The sequence below is a fragment of the Vanessa tameamea genome, chromosome 17 (assembly GCF_037043105.1).
Source record: "Vanessa tameamea isolate UH-Manoa-2023 chromosome 17, ilVanTame1 primary haplotype, whole genome shotgun sequence".
Taxonomy (NCBI): domain Eukaryota; kingdom Metazoa; phylum Arthropoda; class Insecta; order Lepidoptera; family Nymphalidae; genus Vanessa; species Vanessa tameamea.
In genome coordinates this window covers 6,933,028-6,955,110 of record NC_087325.1, presented here as the reverse complement: position 1 = coordinate 6,955,110, position 22,083 = coordinate 6,933,028, and the positions used below count along the sequence as shown (strand labels likewise).

At 33.2% G+C, this 22,083-nt stretch overlaps 1 protein-coding gene across 5 annotated transcripts in view; it reads left to right on the top strand.

The window, feature by feature from the left end:
• LOC113400563 (long-chain-fatty-acid--CoA ligase 1) overlaps positions 1-16,381 on the top strand; it is a 62,446-nt gene extending 46,065 nt beyond the window's left edge. For all 5 annotated transcript variants that reach the window (XM_026640196.2, XM_026640192.2, XM_026640193.2 and 2 more), the window contains 12 exons: positions 6,193-6,316; positions 7,134-7,277; positions 7,388-7,513; positions 7,598-7,797; positions 8,122-8,322; positions 9,551-9,768; positions 10,376-10,526; positions 12,104-12,214; positions 12,625-12,792; positions 14,098-14,241; positions 15,015-15,188; positions 16,098-16,381. In XM_026640196.2, the coding sequence (XP_026495981.1) occupies positions 6,193-6,316; positions 7,134-7,277; positions 7,388-7,513; positions 7,598-7,797; positions 8,122-8,322; positions 9,551-9,768; positions 10,376-10,526; positions 12,104-12,214; positions 12,625-12,792; positions 14,098-14,241; positions 15,015-15,188; positions 16,098-16,235 (1,899 nt within the window). In that variant the 3' untranslated portion in view covers positions 16,236-16,381. The remainder of the gene's footprint in view (positions 1-6,192; positions 6,317-7,133; positions 7,278-7,387; positions 7,514-7,597; positions 7,798-8,121; positions 8,323-9,550; positions 9,769-10,375; positions 10,527-12,103; positions 12,215-12,624; positions 12,793-14,097; positions 14,242-15,014; positions 15,189-16,097) is intronic.
• Positions 16,382-22,083: the final 5,702 nt, after the last annotated feature.

The following is a 22,083-nucleotide window of genomic DNA, read 5'->3' as shown; positions in this document are numbered from 1 at the left end:
TATTACACATACTTTAATAAATGTGAATATTCTACCAATCATACTAACGTTACAGTGTTTTAAAGTTTTTCTACATTTCAATAAACAAGTGAGAGATTGAACGTAATGATATGCTTACACGAGCAATTTTTCGAGCAACATTATCGAAATTATTTCTTCTAATTGCTATATATTTACATGAATTGATTGTCGTAGCCATGAATTGCCCGAAATGTCCAGTGAGTATGGAAATTCCAAGGCAACTTTCTTTCTATCTCGTTCGTGTAAGTATGGCTCGCTTTCGCAAGAAATCCCATTCAACACGGCCGGATAAAATAGTTCAACTGATTTGCTAGTGTATGACTGTATTGCCTAGTTTATTAAGATGTTCCATATATCTACATATGTATAGTTTGACGGTAGCTCTAAGAACATTTGCCACGTGCTGTCATCGCTGTATAATTGCTGATTTCTTTGCCAATTAATAACTTGAAAACTTTATGTATAAAATATATTAATATATTCAATATATTATTGAATATAAAGCCGAGATGACCCAGTAGTTAGAACTCGTGAATCTTAATCGATGATTGCCGATTCAAACCCCGGAAGGCATCCACCGAATTTATGTATAGTTCATCTCGCGCTCGGTGGTTAAGAAAAATATCGTGTAAACCTTAATGTATAGGATGAAAATTGACCATATCTGTATACATCAACGCGCTTTGGAGGAGCGTGGTGAATAAACTCCAAAGTCTTTTCCTCAAAAAGGAGGGAAGATCTTATTACGACAGTGGGACTGTAAACAAAATACAAGACGATAAAAAGCCGGAAGCGTAACATTTTATTAATATACCAAAGTTATTTATTCCGTGGAAGAGTTATTTTATTTTTGGTTTTCTTCTCGGTAAAATCTATGCACCAAACGCCAGATGCTTTAAATTTAATATAATCTTATTGTGCAAGAAACAAAAGTGTTTGTAAGAGCCTACTTAAATCATTAATAATTTGATTGTGTTGCGACGTCATAGTTGACGAATATTTATCTTAACGATTGTTCAATTCGTTTGTAAAAAACACCAATTAGAATTGAATCGATTTATCACGATCAAGATTGTCTTATTGTAAGCAATAATTTAGACGAATCTAAAAAATACTTATATACTGTCGAATTTCTAGTGCCTCGGGATCTTAAAACAAATGTTTCCTTCAATTATTCCTTGAAATCAAAAACTTGTTCAAATAGCAACTGGTTCAAAATAAGTGAAATGCCTGACCTTAGGGAAAGCATAATGATTTCAAATGTCAACGGTGTTTTTTTTTTTATATTTTTGGCAAACAATCCAGACGAGTCACGGGACGAAGTCAGGAGACGCTAAGCCCGTACAACAAATTATACGCACACGAGTACTTCAAAAACATATCGACGCTGATTCACTTTATATTTAGTGACTTATTATTTTTAAATTGGCTGCCTAGTACAATTATGTTTTTATAAATTATATTATAGTTTTTTCTATTACTATAAACTATATATTATAAAATTTTTAAGTGTAACTATATATTACAATAATCATGATAATCTAGGAGGAATTATTAGGATTAAAGTACTAGTATTATCATTTAGACAACCACTCCGGCTTCGCACGGGTGCGATTTATACGGCACGTATAAACCCTTTAGTACTTAGGAATAGTAACTTTCTACCAGTGAAAATATTAATATACTATTTAGAGTTGAATCATTAGTTTACCGGAGATTACCCCTTAAATACTAAGAAATAAATTTGCGTCTTAGCGTTACCTATAATTGATGGAAAGTATTTGTGTTTATATTTATCTGATGGTAACTCTAGAAACAAGTAAATGTGGAAGGTAGATGGTGTTCTTTCACTATTAGTGACAGTTAAAATAAAAAAAACTACAACAAAAATAAAATTTGTACGAAAATATTTTGGCCTAGTAGTATTCGATTAGTGAACGTAGAGAGTGAATGGCTCTAATAAAATACTACTACAAACTCTAAACTAATACATATATATAATAAATAAAACATTTTGTTTTTAGTAGGTATAGTTTTGATTCCTAATTAATTTATAATTATCCTAAATAAATATCAAACACCTGTTCATAAAATAAACTCTCGTCTGTAAGCACATCACGCCTTGTGTGTGGAATGTTAATCATTCAACATGCATGTTACAGAATCCCACGACATGCATGCATGCAAGTTTCCACGCCATATTTTCCTTCACCGCTATACATGAGATAAACACAGCATGAAAACTAAGTCATGCTTGCCGGAATTAAACCCGTGACTTTCGCTTAAGATTGAAGAAGATGTGATACATCCGTTTGGATATTAAATAATTTACAGTAAAAATTAGTAATTTTTGGGCTCAATTATTTTAAAGATTATTAATACATATACTATTATTATACAATGCGTTAAAGAGAAAAATTGTGTAAAGAAATATTGTCTTAATACAGAATTACTTTCAGCTACTTAAAAACGTGTGTCGTGGATTATATAATTTACCAGAATAGAAAAATTTGGCAGAAGTCTAACATTAAATTGCTCAATAAAAATACAATAAAGAATATCTTTTTTAAAATAAGAAATAAATTTAAAATAAGTAGGTACAAAAGATGCATGACATTCGTGTAAACAAAACTCATATTGTGGCATATTCGGTTATAAGCCAAATGGCGCATTAATTGTATTATTAATGTGATAATAAGTGACAGATTAGTTAAATTAAACTATATAGTGGTTGCTTCTTGAAATACTATGAATTAGGTTATCGGAATACTATTTATACCAATCATACTGATATTAATATAACTGTTAACCAATATACTTTGATCTCGTCCCGAACGATTTCTCAAAAGACTGGCACACTTCGCGTGATTTGTTATAGTGCACAAGTGTGGGTGCAAGCCGCAAATACAAGTGCATTTCTATTCTTTAAAATACAGGAAGCAGTTCAGGCACACAACCAATGGTTTTATGTGATTTCCGAGGATCAAGAGTGTACAGACTCTTTATTCATATTTAAATTATATTCTTGCTTTTGAGCCCGCTACGTCTTATTAATATCTCATAATCCTTTAATATTTGAAGCTTTTATTCAACTAATCGTATCCATAATCTCGTTAAAAATATACCCAAGATAAAGAAAATATTTTGTTTTTAAAAATTAATAAGAAATATCAGTTTTCAGAAACGTTGTAAAAACACTTAAATGATAAATTTTCTTGAAAATTAATTGCTTTAAAATGATTGTCATCTTAATGTACTTATTAAACATAATTTATTAGTGATTTAAGACAATTAATCATTATATTCTTGAACTTGCCCCATATTATGTTTGCCAAGTATTGAATGAAGTTGTCAAATTGAAATTTATTATTGATATAAAATATTTTCAATCGTGTCAAATCTTTACATTCCTGCGAATGTCATCGGATTAATAATAATTATAATGGTAATAATCTTTCTGATTACGGTAACATAATTTTATTACATAAAATGTATCATATTCGGAATAGTTTATGATGTAAAGCTACTAATCTGTATCAAGTTTATCGTGAACTAAAAGTTAATATGAAATTTACCTCTTTAAGATATTAGAATTACACATACATACAATTATTCATATAATTAGTACTAAGTCACTAATCCTTAAACTATTGGCTTATTTATTCTCAGAAATTTATAAATAACATTATGATGACTTAAAGATCATTCCGATAGCCCTCTGTCCACACGAAACATGTTTACTTTATGTTGGTTTATTTAAATAACACGTTTATCGGAAAATGTTGGCGGACGTTACGCGGAAATATGTCGACAGCTAATCCTATCCACAATGTCAAATATTCAAAAATAACAATAATTTCAGGCGCCATGACAGCTGCCAGTCCCAGACGTAACCTTAAGACTATGCCGCAGATATAAAATAACACTTAACAAATGAAAAAAATGACTTATTTATTAAATTGCATTAAGAACTAATATGATTTAACCGTATAACAATAAGTAATGTCCTCCTGACCGATTTTATCGACCAAAGTAGCCAATCTAAACGACTATCTAGGAGATTTAGGATTGATGAACAATACATTAATATATTTTGATTCGATTTTCTAAAGATAGATTATAAGTAATAAGTATCTGTTATTGAAACTTCTGTATTGATACAGCATGGAATTAACTACTAAATATTGATATTCGCTTACAAGTGACATTCTACTATTTTGGTCGCCTTTTAAACGAACACGAAAAATTTTTTTCCGAACTTTTTGTATCCTTGAGCGACTTGACAGTTTTGACATGATGTTTAGTTTTTCCAATTGTTTCACAAATACTGAAAGGAAATTTCGAATTTTATACAATACTAAAAGTATAACCGTAAAATATAATTGTAAAGTAATTAAAGCTAAATATAAAGTGACTTCTGTAAAATAGGTTTAGCTCAAGAGTCAAAGGGGCTAGACAAAGAGGCTTGACAGTTATCAAAGCGATTTCGAACTACATTTTAGTGTTAATTATTCAATACTTAACTTCAATTGTTACTCGTGCGATAGATCGAATAAATATGTCGTTTCCACGTATTTTACATTCACTATAAACTAGACGATAGCTATAAAGATTTATCCTGGCTCTCTTGAATTCACTAATTGTAATTGTTAATTGATATAAAACATAGTTTTATATTGAGACAAATATCAAGGTTGAAAATAACGCTAATAATTCAGAAGTCAACTGTAAATATCTCAAATTATTTCAATAGTAGCACATCCAAAAATATATTAGACAACGTGTGTATTATGTCACCAATGTATGTTATAAATACACGGTCACCCAACCACACAACTGTCGCTACACTTCTAATTTACTAAAACTACCTAACCTTGCTTCGTTTTCTTCAGCGTTTTCCGCTGTAAATAATAACTCGATAAATGGATTTCGAAGGAGATCAGTTCAATTGCCTTGAAATTCTTTTTTTAAATTATTTCGGATGATGTATCATCCGGAATAATTTAAAAAAAAGCCGTAAAACAACCAAAAATGCATTTTTGGTTTTGGTTTGTATTGTTGACTTGTAGATATAGCTTATCTATTTGGCTAGATCTTTATTCAATCATATATTTGCATTTATGTCGTTAACTGTATTATTTGTCAAGTAAATAAGTAAATAAACATCGTTGGTTGTTTGTACAGTCACTGCTAAAAGTGTTTTATTTTTTCTATTCTTGTCGTCTATATAATCTTGTACGTAACTGCAATTCCGTTCAGCTCGGTTAATAAACAACACTGCTTCACTGAAGGTTGAGGTAAACGTTTCGCGGAACTTCTTCCGATCATTGCTGGTTTAGTCGTGACGTATGATTATTTACTACTTACCACATGCTAATTAAGAGCCTCGTGTTCGAAGTAATTAAGCCTTAAGAATTTTTTTTTTGACTGGCAAACGTGCATCCTCAATGTAAGTGGTAACCGCTGCCCGCAGTCATTGGCTCTGTAAGAAATATTATATTTATCATTCCTTATATTACTAATGCGATACCAAACTTCGAAATTAAGATGTTATGTCCGTTGTGCCTGTAGTTATACTGGCTCATTCTTTCTTCAAAACGGAACACAGCAATATTCAATTGCTGTTTCGCGGTAGAAAATTTGATGGAATCAGGCTTGTACTAAGTCCTTTATTGAATATATTTAAGTTTATATTATTCGTCACGAAATGACTTTGACCCGTTCTCGGTTCCATGTCTCCACAACAATCACTAAACCGTAACATGTAAGTGGACCGCACTTTCAGTCGAAAAACAAAATTACTAGACCAAATGCGTCATTAAGTTAACGGAACGTTATTTGCATGGAATTGTGAAATGTTGTCGTCGTCGATAAAAGCATCGCGAAATACAACAATAATTGGATTCTTATTTATTTAAATATATTGTTACACCCGCATAATCTTCACAACAAAACGTTAAAAAGATTACAAGCGATCGTTGTACAGTTAGTTGTTAGTTGCAGGGATTCAGAGCAATGAACCGTATTGTTTGACTAAACCTTCGGTATGTTTAGTCGAACAATAAGAAATAATGAATCTATAGGAAAATAATTAAGTTTCAAAGTGAAATTTTCGTAAAACTCTTTATTATTGACGACGAAAAGTTAATACCAATCTACTTTTATTTCTAGGGTCCCGAAATGGTCCGTGTATCGAAGTTCTACAAAGAAGCGAAGAATGGTCGGTTTCTGCGGTATCTACACGAAGACACACGCACACTTTACGAAACTTTCCGTCGAGGCGTTAAAGAATCAAGTAAGTGAATGCATTTTATTAATCATCTATATTTATAATATTAATCCGGATTATATTTATGGTTGACCGCACTAATCTCAGGAACAACTTTGTTATCTCTAACTTAGATATTTAATTGAGAAAAGCTATACCCGAGCAATAACTATAAACGTCAACCCGTATGGCAAGCAGTTTGCAACGGGCATAAATATAATCTAAATTTAACGTGCGTGAAACCGCCAGGGCAAAATCAGTTTTATGATATTTTTTTAAAGAAACATTTAAATCGAACTTTGAAATTTAAAGTTATAAAAATAGTTAAACATGAATAGTTGTTTTTGAAGATGTATTTGATTATATATGTATGTATGTATGTATCAGACAGAATTTTTTCCACAAATTAAAACTTCACAGAATTGTGTTGGGAGTGCTTCAAGGCATCATTCCAGGTCCCACCTCATTTCCCTTTTCGTTTCCGGTCGTTAGCGATAAATGCGATAATCTACGCATTACAGAATAATGTTAACATTATTTACAAACTGGTTTGCGTCACACACAAGGTACAGTTAACAGTAATTTGTGCTAGCGGAGTTGTCGGGACGGTTGAGGTTGCGTTTTATTTGTTCAAGCCTGTCACTGTGCGGTTGAAAAATACCTTAGTGAAAAAATGAAAAATGTCGGAGCAATGAAGTTTTTATTAGTACGTGGAATATTCCGCGATCAACGTCGAATGTATTAATGTTATATTCTTTTTTTTTTTACTAAATGTAACTTCATGGTCACTGCATGATCGTACAAATTAAGTACAATTTTACTTAAATATTATTTTTTTCCGTAGATAATGGCAACTGTCTTGGTTGGCGTGAGGGACCAAATAAGCCTTACGTGTGGCAAACGTACAATGAAACCCTGCTGCGAGCTAAAAACTTCGGCTCAGGCCTTATATGCCAAGGTCTCACCCCAGGCCAGGGAACCTTCGTAGGTGAGTGACTTCACAAAACTTATAACAAGACAACTGACTCGTTTGAGCCAGTACAAGATATACGTTATAGCTTAAAAACATTAAAAATAACATTACTTTATTTGTTCTAGGTATATACGCCCAAAACTGCCCAGAATGGATTATGGCTGAACAAGCTGCCTACTGTTATTCAATGGTAATAGTACCTTTATACGATACTTTAGGAGCTAACGCATGTGCCTTCATTATTAATCAAAGTAAGTATGATGACAAACTGACATCGTCGCCTAGGATCATTTTACTATGAAAACGTGTCATAATTTGAATTATAAAAATTTCAGCGGAAATGACAGTAGTTGTATGTGAAGACGATAAGAAAGCGAATCTCTTACTCGACCAATCACCGCGGTGCTTACGTAAGCTCATCACGATAAAGGAAGTCTCGCCGTCGACACACCAAAGGGCAAAAAGTCGAGGTGTGGAAATTGTTAAGTTCAGCGATGTCGAGATTCAAGGAGCTCATAAAGATCATCCTTGTGTTGTAAGTCTGTGGCAATATTATAATAATTAAGCATATTTTTCTAAGCTTGTATTTTTTTTTTTTAATAATATAGAATCTCTGCAAACGTCGTGCGTTTTGTGTATCATTTTAATATTCAAAGTAGTATTTTAAATATATGTATATTTTTAAGAAATATTCAATTTTATTAACTAACGGATCCTTTTAATATATCTAGTTATGTTAATGAATTGATCTAATTCAATCATATCTAATAGTTTTACAGTTACTTCTGAGAAATTTGCTATTATAATAATTCAATACGTTAACAGTTTATTTGTAACATCTATTTTGTTACGTTTTTAGCCACCAAAACCAGAAAATCTCTGCACGATATGCTACACGTCGGGCACGACCGGTATGCCGAAGGGTGTGATGCTGACTCACGAGAATGTGGTCGCATCCATGTGCAGCGTGATCATGCAGCTCGGGGAACATCGTCCTACGAAGCACGACGTTATGATCTCTTTCCTGCCTCTTGCGCATATGCTTGAGCGGTGTTGCGAGGTACGTACAATTGAATACGTGTTCTCAGCTAAGTTCACATGGTGAAATCGACGATACTAGCCGAAGATCGCCAGTTAAAACGTGCTTATTATTAATATTTTACGTGCTTAAGTTATAATTATTATTCATCTGGTCCTCGACAGTAAAGTAAATGATGAATTATGAGCTGTTACTGTTTGACATTTATTTTATTGACAGATCATAATTGATTTGACCTGACACGTTATTTATTGATAAGTGATTACCTCTGCATATAAACGTTGGCACCGAAAGAACCTTTTATTTGCGTTCCCATTCATTGCATTTGCAATTCTTTGCCAATTCCAAGTAATTATGTCCATTTTGTGTTTAATTACACTGGCTCGAGTGCCCTTCATAAACGATATCACACGACGTTTTGGAGGAAGTCCGTAAGAACTTACAAAAACAAATTGTTTTAATTATTTTCAAATTAAATCGTTTTAAGTTTTTTATTGAGAGAATACCTCACCAACGGTATTCACGCGCGTCTTTAAGATTAATATTTCCTGATAAAATATTTTAAAGTATTGGAAAGTAAAAGTTTAAAATATTTTAAAGATAAATTTTATTTAATAGCGATGATATGTAAATGTAATCGCAAATACGATATTTAAAACATTTAGACTTAAATTAAAGTTTGGATTCCTTTACATATTTCACCTACCCACATGCAAACGCAAATTATTCCGGATGTAGCTAAATTCCAAAATACTAAATAATTGTTAATTAATGCTCTATTCGTGTAACGCCTACCGTCTTTTTTACGGAGATAACTGTTTACATTTCATTAAATAAATGAATCATTAAGAAGAGTTTTAAGAAGCAATGAGATTCTATAAATATTTACTATAATAATTGGTATTAAAAATTTCAATCATTCTCTGGTAATATTTCGAAAAATATTTACTCGGTGGTAGGACTTTGTGCAAGCCCGTCTGGGTAAGTACTACCCACTCATCAGATATTCTACCGCCAAATAGCAGTACTCAGTATTGTTGTGTTCCGGTTTGATGGTTGAGTAAGCCAGTGTAATTACAGGCACGAGGGACATAACATCTTAGTTCCCGAGGTTGGTGTCGCATTGGCGATGTAAGGAATGGTTAATATTTCTTACAGCGCCATTGTCTATGGGCGGTAGTGACCATTTACCATCAGGTGACCTATTATACCCTTTAATGAAAGTAACAATTAACATTGACGTTTCCAGAATGCTCTCTATATGGTAGGAGGAGCCGTCGGGTTTTACAATGGCGATATTAGAAGACTAGGCGAGGACCTAACTGCCCTAAAACCGACCATGATGCCAGCCGTACCGAGACTCCTCAACCGATTATATGACAAAGCGCAGAGTGAAATATCAAACTCAAAGATAAAGAAGTTACTCTTTAATATGGCATTATCTGCGAAGGAATCTGAACTCAAAAGGTAACTAATCAAAAATGAAAATATATTTTAATTATTACATACATCAGTTATTTCTACGAACACTTATGAATTGCTATTTTAAATAATTGTATTAAACGCAAAGCTACCACCGGCTTGGAATGTAGTTTATGTAGATACCGAGAAGAAACGTCAAGAAACTCAGTAGTTATTCTTTTTCGACGTTGGCGATACAAAGTTAGGTCAGTTAAATACAATTATATTTGTCCTGCCCGAAAGTCAACAAGTATTAGCTCCACGATATTAGTCTATTTGATTTGTTCGTTTAAATACGAAAGTATTTAATTAAAATATATAAAAAAAAGGAGAGAAAATGATTGACTCTTGATCGTTTATATGCGTATTCTAAGCGCATTATGACATAAACATTTTTTTCGATAGGCTTTCGATAATTACATATGTACAACTGTCTATCTATGAAAATTTAAACGTTAATATTAGTTAAAACAATGGTTTCAAGCAAATGTACAAGTAACGAAGGCTGTTTTGTGTCTTTCTCAACATGTAATGTCGATTTTTTTTATAATTGTAAGTGTAGTTAACTGTTCGATCAGCCTCAGATCAGATCACATATCCTTCTCGGGTACAGGGGCATAATCCGCGGCGACTCCATCTGGGACAAGCTGGTGTTCCGCAAGGTGCGCGAGGGCATGGGCGGCCGCCTGCGCATCGTCGTGGTGGGCTCCGCGCCGCTCGCCGGGAACGTGCTCACCTTCGCCCGCTGCGCGCTCGGCTGTCTGGTCAGTTGCTCGGCTCTTTGTTTATGGCCAGAGTGTCTGTTTATACTTTAGTTTTTAGTGGCCGTCGTAGCTTCAGAATTATTCATATGAAATACAAATCGATGGTTTCAGTGTTTATTTTCAAACCACGTGTAACAAACGGGAATACTAACATAATTATAAAATTGATCAAATTTAATAGAGGTGTTCCACAAGGTTCCATGTTAGGACCAATTATTTTTATAGAGTATTGTGTTGATAAAGTTAATAATATCAATATTATACAGACCATATTTATGTTGATTTAAGTGGTATTACGTCAGAATTCCGACAAGACTAAGTATTTATTTTAGTAACAACTTGGCAACTTAAATCGTTATATAAAGGTGAATGGGTTTATAAGTAGAAAATGTCACGAAATGAATTTTTGTGGTTTATTGATCTGCATTTCAGAAATAATCTTTCAGACTAAAAGTTTCATATGATACCGTTTCTTAACATGCATTAAATATTTTTTACAAAGTGCATAAAGTTAGATTGATGTTAAGTTTTAATTATAACTGGCTGGCGTTAACCATTACTTTTCCGTTCCCGTCTATCATTTTAATAATTTGTAAGGTAGATTTAGAAATTAATGAGTTCAATCAAATAAAGAAAACCTTCACATTTATAAATGCTATTTTTTTCTGTACTACTTTGGGCTTACCGTAAAGTAGTACTGATTTAAGAACGCTCTTGTGAAGTACTATAATATTGACATCGAAGCTACCGAAGTTTAATTTTTATCAGGAGGATTTAGTCTTACATAACTACAAACACGCATATTACCTGAACTGAACGTTGAAAAAGCTCCTAATATTAAATTATGACTTAATTCTTAAAGCGAGACATTGGTTTGTTATTTAATGTTTTCAACGGTAATGGAATATGTGACTGTGACCTATTTCCTGTGTATTTGTTACTGTAAAAGCTCGAACTACGATAAATCTTAAGAATTTCCAGTAAAACCTAAGATTTACTGATTATGAATGGTAAATGTCCATAAAACTTTGGGATTCGAACTTTTACCATCATTCACTTGGTGAATCTTAGGATTTACATGTTAGGTTAAGTTAGGTTGGAATGATAAAAGTCCGAAAAAGTCGTCCCTTTATAATAAATACTTACATTTACCAACTCATGTCGGTAAATCTTAGGTTTTACTGGAAAATCTTAAGATTTACCTTAGTTCGAGCTTTTGCAGTAACATATAAATCACTAAAGATTCTCGCATTCCCTCTTGTTTGTTATTCTTTAAAATATCCCGCATTACGCAGATTGATGATGATTTGTGTTTATTTTGGACTGATACGATTTGGAACGTGAGCTTCATAAATATTATTGTTAGTCGATATGAGAAATGTTATACTTCAATCGCGATTACATAAATATGGATGTTTACCCATAAATTGATCATACGATGGACTTGAAATTAACAATATTAAAAAAAGAGCTAATTTATATATAATTAGAAAGATATTTTTGATTTTTTGTATGCGTGTGACATTTCTATGGTGGATGCAGTTTAAATATTTTGCAAATGTCTGAATTATCCACAGATCGTGGAAGGCTACGGTCAGACTGAGTGCACTGCGCCGGTGACTTTGACTGTTCAGGGTGACCACGTGCCGGAACACGTCGGACCTCCCGTCGCTTGTTGTAAAGTGAAGGTATTTGCAACGTATTATTTTTCTATTTCGTATGCGGTATATCTATAAAACTAAATCGATGCTATGTTGATGATATCCTTTCCTCACCAATTAAGGGTGCAGCGTAATTATGGTGACCATTCTTAAGATGGTCTATCCATCTGCACAGGACATTATTATAACGCACAAGTGCGTAAACACTAGAGGAGTCTCTATTCCCTTGCTCTCATAATTCGATGGGACGGCAAATCCCGGATAGAGCCATTACCGGATAGAGTTCAGACACAGGACCAACTCTAATCTGCTACTGAAAACATTATGAAACCAATAACTTTATACTGGATTGATCTGAGGATTGAACCCAGGGTTTCTTAATGACATTCAATGATTATGATAGTGACGATATACTGATATAAATTGGCTTTATACAGCTAGTGGATGTTCCCGAGATGGAGTACTACGCGGCCCAGGGACAAGGTGAGGTGTGTGTGCAGGGGGCCAACGTATTCAAAGGATACTTCAAGGAGCCCGACAAGACGCGACAGGTCATCGACCAGGACGGTTGGCACCACACGGGAGATGTTGGGAAGTGGCTGCCTGTAAGTGTAATATCAACGACCACTGTTCAACATCATTTTATTCATCGTTTATTACCTCACGCTGTATTTTATGACCTATATGTCATACATCACGTCAGCAACATTCACCGTTACGTGCAAGCTTTAGGGCCTGCGGCAAATATATCGGTCGTCACCATTAAAGTCACTTTTACTTATCAAAACAATTCCATTACGTTTGCATCCTTTTTAGAACTAAGTCCTTTTACGGGGCTTACAGTAGAGTGAACTAGCAAAGATCGTCACGTAAGTAAAAAGCGTTATACGCCCCCCCCCCCCCTCTAGGCGATCATTCCATTTATTTACTGTTTATTTAAATTATTTTTTTGTTGTTGTCTTAATTCGCACGGTTTTTAATAACAATTTTATCTCTTGTCATTTATATTTATATTCCCAAATGTTGTTAATTTATCGAATTATATCTGTTATTTAATGCGTTATGCACAGACATCGAATATAATATGTTGAAAGAGACAGCTTCGTACGCGGTATTCCTTGCTGCAGTTGGCAGGTTTGGTATCGAGTCATGTATCGATGTCGCACCGCAATATTTCTGAACGCTTACAATGTAATACTTAATAGTAATCGACGTGATTTACGATTATAAATAAATTTATAAATAAATATTGGACAACATCACATACATTACTCTGATCCCAATGTAAGTACCTAAAGCACTTGTGTTATGGAAAATCAGAAGTAAGGACGGTACCACAAACACCCAGACCCAAGACAACATAGAAGACTAATAAACTTTTTCTACATCGACTCGGCCGGGAATCGAACCCGGGACCTCAGAGCGGCGTACCCATGAAAACCGGTGTACACACTTCTCGACCACGGAGGTCGTCGAATTATGTGCTCGATGTGTATTATGTGCTCGAACAGCTACATTCAGATCTAATATCTTAAAGATAATGACTGCTCATAACACAGAAGTCACCGTATTAATATCAAATCGCTTGCTATATTTGCTATATTATAGATATGTTTATATTTATATCAATACACACATTGTTTATCATAAGATGCTAAAAGGAAAAACATTAACCAAATATGAAAGAGAATTGTACTAATCTAAGAATTCTATTCCCCTTAAAACCAAACAATGTAGAATTTAATATAGTTGAAACGGTGTCACTACAGTTTTTGTTTTTTAATTATTTTTTAGATGTGTACGCTTAATATATTCTATAAATGCTAATTAAAAAAAAAAAGATCGCATTGACAGAATCTTATATCTAATTTATATTGTGTGTAATAACATAAATGGTTTCTTACTTTCAGAATGGTACGTTAAAAATTATCGACAGAAGAAAACACATTTTCAAGCTGTCACAAGGCGAATATATAGTTCCTGAAAAAATAGAAAACATTTATATTAGAAGTCAATACGTTGAACAAGTTTTCGTGCACGGTGAATCTTTAAAGGTAAGGAATGTTTTTTTTTTAACGTAAAAATTTTTTTTTTTTTATTATTGGAGTAGGCGGATAAGCAAATAGGACACCTGACGTTAAGTGGTCCTCCAAACCCCCTATACATTGGCTATCTAAGAAATATTCACCATGCGCTACCAATTTTGGCAATCAAGATGTCATATCCCTTCACTAACATATGTAGTTACATTGGCTCACTCTTCCTTCAAACCAAAGAAAACCATACTAAGTATTCCTGTTTGGCGATAGAATATTGTATATAATGATCGGGTGGTACTTACTCACGCGGGCTTGCACAAAACTCTACCACCAAGTAACTATATATCACTTAGAAATATTACTATGTACATTATATGATTTTTATACTAAAACAACTCTCCGGAAAGGACGCGCATATATCATTCAAAGATCACATATTTAAGTCGAGGCAGTAACACCGAATTTTTTCAAGTTTTTTTGCGTAATTTTTGCCTCATAATTGTTCCTTGTTGTGATTAACGTTAAAGGAAAACATCGTGACGGTTTTATGTCATCCTGACATAGCTAGTGTCCACAGGCCATCAAGACAGTTGAAAATGTATTCGTACCGAATCAAATATCCTTCAACGTATAGGTATCTCTATTCACCGCAACCCAAAATGGAGCTGTTCTGTCAGAAGGTCAATCTTGGTGCAATAAATTTTTACTCTAAATATTTTTTACTAAACATTTTCTTTCAAAGAAGAAATCGTAACGACTGTCTAATGATAAATATATATATCTTCCAGTCATGCGTAGTAGCGATCATCGTGCCTGACGTCGACGTGGTGAAGTGCTGGGCGCTCGAAAACGGAATCCAGGGCACGTTCTCGAAGCTCTGCGACGACGAGCGCGTCAAGAAAATGATCCTCGACGACATGCTGCAGTGGGGACGGAACGCGGGGCTCAAAACCTTTGAACAGGTGAGCGGTTTGTTAGTTTTGTAAAATTAAGTATAACTTAAAAAAACGTCTGTCCGATATACAGCTATGTCAGCTAGTCCCGTGGGTTAGAGTGAGAGAGGAGGAGCTCGCCTACCGCTGCCGTATGCGTAAGAGAAAGGGACGCCAAACAAACTGGCGCCGTAACGCGCTACGTAACGAAGCGTCTTACCCTAGAAGAAGTTATCACTTCAAAAAAATAACGTTGGTGATCTTTTGTCTTTTTGCCGTAGTACAATTAATTTTACTTCGGTATGAAATTCATAAGTTCATATAAATTAATTTCAAAACAGGAGCAAGCTGACTTCGTTCCTAATTTTGAAATATGTCAAAATCACGGATATCACGGATCAACAAATATGGACGTTTCTCGATCACAGTAACAGCCTGTAAATTTCCCATTGCTGGGCTGAGGCCTCCTCTCCCTTTGAGGAGATGGTTCGGAGCATATACCACCACGCTTCTCCAATGCGGGTTGGTTGAATCACATGTGACATAATTTCGTTGAAATTAGACACATTCAGGTTTCCTCACGATGTTTTCCTTCACCGCCGAGCACGAGATGAATTATAAACACAAATTAAGCACATGAAAATTCAGTGGCGCTTGCCTGGGTTTGAAACCGTAATCATCGGTTAAGATGCACACGTTCTAACCACTGGGCTATCGTTCAGCCTTACAGGTTAATAGGTCAGGTACTTTTATGTCTATAATTGTATATGGAGGTTATTCACAGTAATTTTCAGTTTCATAAACGCAGATCAAAATTAAATTGACTAATTTCAATGGTGATCGGTCGTTGCGGGTGATGACGCAATGAGCGTTTTCGTTTCGGAAACTTGGAGTAGGAATTGTGATAGACAATAATAATAATTATTATTATTTTTCCAGGTAAAGGATATATATCTACATCCCGACCCGTTCTCAGTGCAGAACGGTCTCCTGACTCCAACGATGAAGGCAAAGCGACCGGAGATCAGGAACTACTTCAAACCACAAATCGACGACATGTACAATAAACTTGAATAACAATAGCTTGTTATACTTAATGATATTGTTCATGACAAAAGTAAAGTCCGTGTCGATTAAAAACTACTTCATAATCATCCGAAGGATGATAAACTCGCATAGTTGTATGTTACTTAATGAAAGTATGTCGTTTAAGTGATTCTTAATTTACGCTACCTACTTGTTGGTTAGTAAAATTTTTAAACAATTCGACATTTCTTTTAGATATTAGAAACATCTTGAAATTATTTTAAGAGTATCCGAGTGAATATTATGTAATTGTTTACAAAAAAAAAACGACTATGATTTTGATTGGTCGAGAATATGTCTTTTAGTAGCGTTAAGCTTGTAATATCTCTAAGTCACTTTTCTATAAAAGCTTACATTGCTTGTCAAAAAGTACAGTCCCGCCAAAATTGTTTTCACGATGAGAATATATTTAAAATTTGTATAATTATATAAAATAATTGTAAGTCTATAACAAATTTTCATTAGGAACAGAATCATGAAGTGAATATAGAAGTAGATACGATTCCGAAATAGCGTCTCTATACAATGGCAATAATTAAAGAAACGTCGGTTTCTGGTACAGTCAATTATACAATTTTAAACAATTATATTTATCGTGTTTTAAGGATCCGACTATATATACAATTAATTTCCATTAATTTGAATAACATCATGGATAATTGTAATTTGTATTCGTAGCGAGTTGTAGCCTGAATTAACGAAACAAATGAATTATAATTATTAAAAAAAAAAACAATCTCCGACGCCCTTTCGAAAATGTAATACTCAAATTTTACTATAATTTCGTATTATAAGTTGTTAGTTTAAACTACAAAGATTTAAGATAATTTGTTGGAAATTTTTAGAAAAAAAAAACAGTAAATTGTATGGACAAGTATAAGTATTTATGATCTTGTGTCATGTGTGAAAGGTTATTTAATATGCGTTTTATAACGATTTGTAACGATATTGACGAAGTTTTTTTAGGCCAATGATGTAGGTAAAATTTATTAGATAATAACTGCTTCAACAATTATTGTAGAATACCTTGAGCAATATTGTAAAGAATTTAAAAACGTTTATTTATAAGTTACTCATTAGAGGCATATTGACATAACAGACCGACTCATAATTTACGCGTCAGATGAAAAAAAAGGTCTTCAAAGGTTGCCAGCATTAAAAATATTGCCGAAAAATCATAATAATATTAAATTAATGTCACACTAGTAGTTGCGTCATAATATGTTTTTAGAAGAACATTTCGTCGCGTATCAAGCCCATGGTTTTTTCTTGCTCTCTGCTAAGCCATATGTTATCTGTGGTGACCACACTGTTGGCGTACTTTAAAGGGTCACGTGGTCGTCTGTATTATTAGTTTTAGAATTAAAACAGGCGAATCTTTCGCGTTACAACAAAATTTACGATATAATTGATTTAAGCAATTTTTTTTTCTAGATTTATTTTTCTTTCTCGTGTGTATTAAATTGTATTGTCAATGAACGAATCTCTTCTATGAGTTGTGTGATTGAAATGAGATTTCCACAACTTAATGTAACTCAAAGTCTACTGTCCACTGAGCTATGGCTAGTGTAAGAGATTAAATCTAAGCTTGCGTTAAGGGAGCGAATTATATTAAATTATCGTTAGTAACTTTCAGTGGAGAGTACACTTAAATTAAAAAGTAGTTAACAGCACCGTTTAGATTATTTTGTATTCTCTATCGTTAAGGTACATGCTTTGAGCGAACGTTACGGTTTCATATTGTTCAAACCAAAATTTTGTTGTTATTGGTGCAAGTTGTACTACGATAATTTATTTTTAAATAAAACTTATAAAATTATGATGGTGGTTTATTTTTTTATACATTTTCAGGCAAAGGTTTGTTAAAAAATCCAAAAAACTATTTAGTAATTGAATTTAATTGAATATTTTTTTTTAGTAATTGATCAGTGCATTTTAAGTTTAATATTATTATGCGAAACTTCAGTATTAAGATTACGGTATCACACCCGGGAAATCAACAGTGAATTATCATGTGAATCATGAAAATCTGCCACATTTTTATCCCTTACCAACCAATCTGTATTGGAACAGCACGGTGTCGGTCAAATTCGCTCCAAATCTAAAGGCGATCTTAGGTCAGGAGTGGGACACTTTTTCGTTGTTAATTTACTTTATATATATATACGCAAATTGCAACAATTACAAAATCTGTCTCGTCAGATTGTAATTTAACGATGTTTGTAATCTTACGGTGACATATATATATATATATATATATATATATATATATATATATATATAATATCTTCATTAGACAAAACAGAGGTAATAATAAAATAAATCTTGTAAAAATTTGTATGAAAAACACTTACGTCTTTGTCTCGAAACATATATATATTAACATCAAATCAAACTATTAAATAAAATTAAAGCGGGTTTGAAGGATTTTTTTTGGTGGCAGGGCTTTGTGCAAAACTATCTGCGTAAGTACCACCCACTCATAAGATATCCTATCGCCAAGCAGCAGTACTCAATATTGTTGTATTCCGGTTTGTAGGGTGAGTGACCCAGTGTAACTACACGAGGGACATAACGTCTTAGGTCCCAAGGTTGGTGGCGCATTGGTGATGTAAGAGATGGTTAATATTTCTTACAGCGCCTTTGTCTATGGGCGATTATATTATATTCTATTGATTATATTAGATTATATTCTATTCATAAATAGGCACATGACTACCACTACAAGACTACAGGAATGTTTATAATGATAACATTTAAGCTATAACGTTTAAGAAATAAAAAAGGATTAAGCTGTTACTCAAATATCAAATTTAAATTCAGTTTATTGTCTCAAGGTATACCTATCCAAATATTTTTGAACATTGTCATTGAGTATTTTAATCTGTAGTAACGTTACAATATTATGTTTCTTCCGATAACTTCAACAATCATCAACGATTTGCAAGGCAAAGTGGAGTGGAGGACCCTATTTGTTACAAATTAATTTTAACAATCTATTTTTTTTAGTAGTTTAGTATTCATATTAAAATTTGATTTTTAAGGATTTTTTTCGAATCTCTATTGTGCCACCTCACTTTTGTTGAGGCCCTGGAGCAATTCCCCCGTTGCCCTCCCCTAAATCCGGTTCTGCAAATTTGCACAAACCCTTAATTAAATACAGACCAAAACTTTCCTTAGGAATTACTCTGTCCATCGGTAAAAACCATTTGTAAATCCGTTCATTAGTTTTTTGTTGTTACCGCGTTCAGACAGACAGACGCAGCTAGAGTATTTTGTTTTAAAATATGTAGTGCTAAATATATTAAACTATTTCTAAGGCGGAAAAACTAACTACGACTGAAACGAGGAAGTGCCTAAGACGTTCGGTTGACCCTCAAAGAATAATCTTCGAGATAATCTCTAGATATTTTTATCTCATGAATCACGCGACGCGGATGTCAGGAAGCTTCTGAAAATATTTAATTCTAGACTCGAGTGTTAAATTTCAATACATATAAACTATTACTATTCGCTTTATTAATTTTACTTTTTTTGTGCTTAATTAAAATAAGTCGTATTCTACGTTTTTACTTTGCTTTGTGCAAATCCTTTTGGGTAGGTAACACACAATTGTCATATATTCTACCGCCAAACTGCAATATTTAGTATTGTGTTCCGGTTTGGAGACTTACATCGAATACACCAACCTGATATATATATGCAGAAAGGTAGGAAAAAAATTGCCTTTTATTATTAGTAAAAACAAACATTGTCAAGACTCAGATCGTTATTTATGTATAATTTTTTTTTTATTCTAATATTAGTTTGCCCGTCCCTGTTTCACAAGGATATATACATAAAATGTTCACATTGAAGGATTACACACAGATTAAGAATAAATCTAGATATTTTTGAGAGTATTTAGCACAACTCAACAAAATTTTTATAATCGGATCAATTTAATAAAGATTAACGCATATAGGACTATAAAAATATTATTTTTAATTTTTATAGCTGCTTATTTATTACGTAAAAGATAATAAACCATTCGTACACCTTAAGTACGAAGGAGGTATTTTGTTCGAATATATTTTGTTCGTATAGCCTATTCCAAGTATAAATAAAGATAAACAAACTTTTGAATTATGTATTTCATGCGATTTGCGAATAACTCAACTATATTGTGCACTACTAAGAATTTATGATTAATATTTATTTATAATACAACTCTATTACACTTAACTTTTTATCCACTTTAATTTAACTTCCAAGATTTCAATAACAGTATCGTCGACTGTCAAAACTCCATTTATTCGCAAATCCACAGTGGTATCCAAGATTACGGCCAATGATATCGCGTAAATTTGCTGTCAAGTATTTTTTTATTTGGCTTTTCTCGTGTTATGGTTGGAATAGAGTATATTGTGTAAATCGATTGGTCTCTAATTAAAACTGCTCGGTGGATTTTCGCAAACCGTGGAGTGTGTCGTTTTATCTTGTCGTCTTATATGAGCTGACGGGCAAAATTACCATATGATTTACAAATATGGCAGACATTAATAATAGTGACAATAGTGCCATAAGAAATATTAATAAGCCTGTTATTTGCATTTTTGTAAAAGGATACTATATTAAGTATTTTCTCATATTTTTCTGACGTACGACGTGTGTCAGATTCATTCTGCAATCTACGAAAATCGGAAATACAGACATCATGATTCAGACTTTTATATTAGTCTACTTTCTAAGTTTTTTTAATAATTTAAAAAGTATATATTATAAGTGCACACATGGCATACCTGAATTATTCGATTAATGTATTTAGGAACAAATAAGAAAAATGGTTATAATTCTCATCCTAAAAACAAAGGAAATCAAAGTAGACCTCCAGGGGTACGTATCATCGGACTTAGTATTTGTGTACTTGCTTATATTATGAAGCTAAATAACAGATATTTAATTAAACTGGATATTCTACTCGGCGGTAGGCCTTTATCCAAGCTCGCCTGGGTAGATACCACTCACTCATCAGATATTCTACCGCCAAACAGCAATACTTATTATTGTTAGGTTCCCGTTTAGAGGGCAAGTAAACCAGTATAACTGCAGGCACAAGGGACATGACATCGTAGCTCCTAAGGTTGGTGGCGACTTGGTATTACGTGAGGAATGGTTGGCCATTTGGTCGTTCGTCTATTATATAAAAAAGTTAAATAACTGATATAACTGATTCATTTATTATTATTTAGATTTAAATGTATGATTGAAGGTGCGTTTTTATCTTTATTTCATCTAAATTCTTATATAAATATATCTTGTATAACAAATATGCTGATGCTCTTAAAGATTATATAAGATAAATCTTATATGAAATATTTGTATAATCTTTAAGGGCATGGGTATTTTTGTGTTTATTACATACTAGTTGTCGCCTGCGGCTCCTGTCGCGTTTTACGGGTCAGTCGTTGGGTTGTTCTTCCATGGGTTTCAAGCTTGCTTTCATCATATTTGGTCCAGTAGTTTGGCCGTGAAATAGCAATAAAAAAAGAAAAAACTTAAGGTCAATTAATTTCTTTATCTACTTTTTATGAATAAAAATCTTGATAAATTTAGAACACGTCGCAAACCAATCTATATTCAAAATAACGAATATAGATAGGTATATATATCTGACATAGATGAATGAATGAATATCGATAGATGACTCACCGTCATCTACCCGTTTAATTAACCCGTTATTTAACTGCGTTCCTCTAGCTATATCCAAAATCATACTTTCTTGGTAGATAGAGGTTGATCCGCCACGGTATATGAGCAGCTTCACGGTATAACATAAGTCAAATAAACAAATTGTATT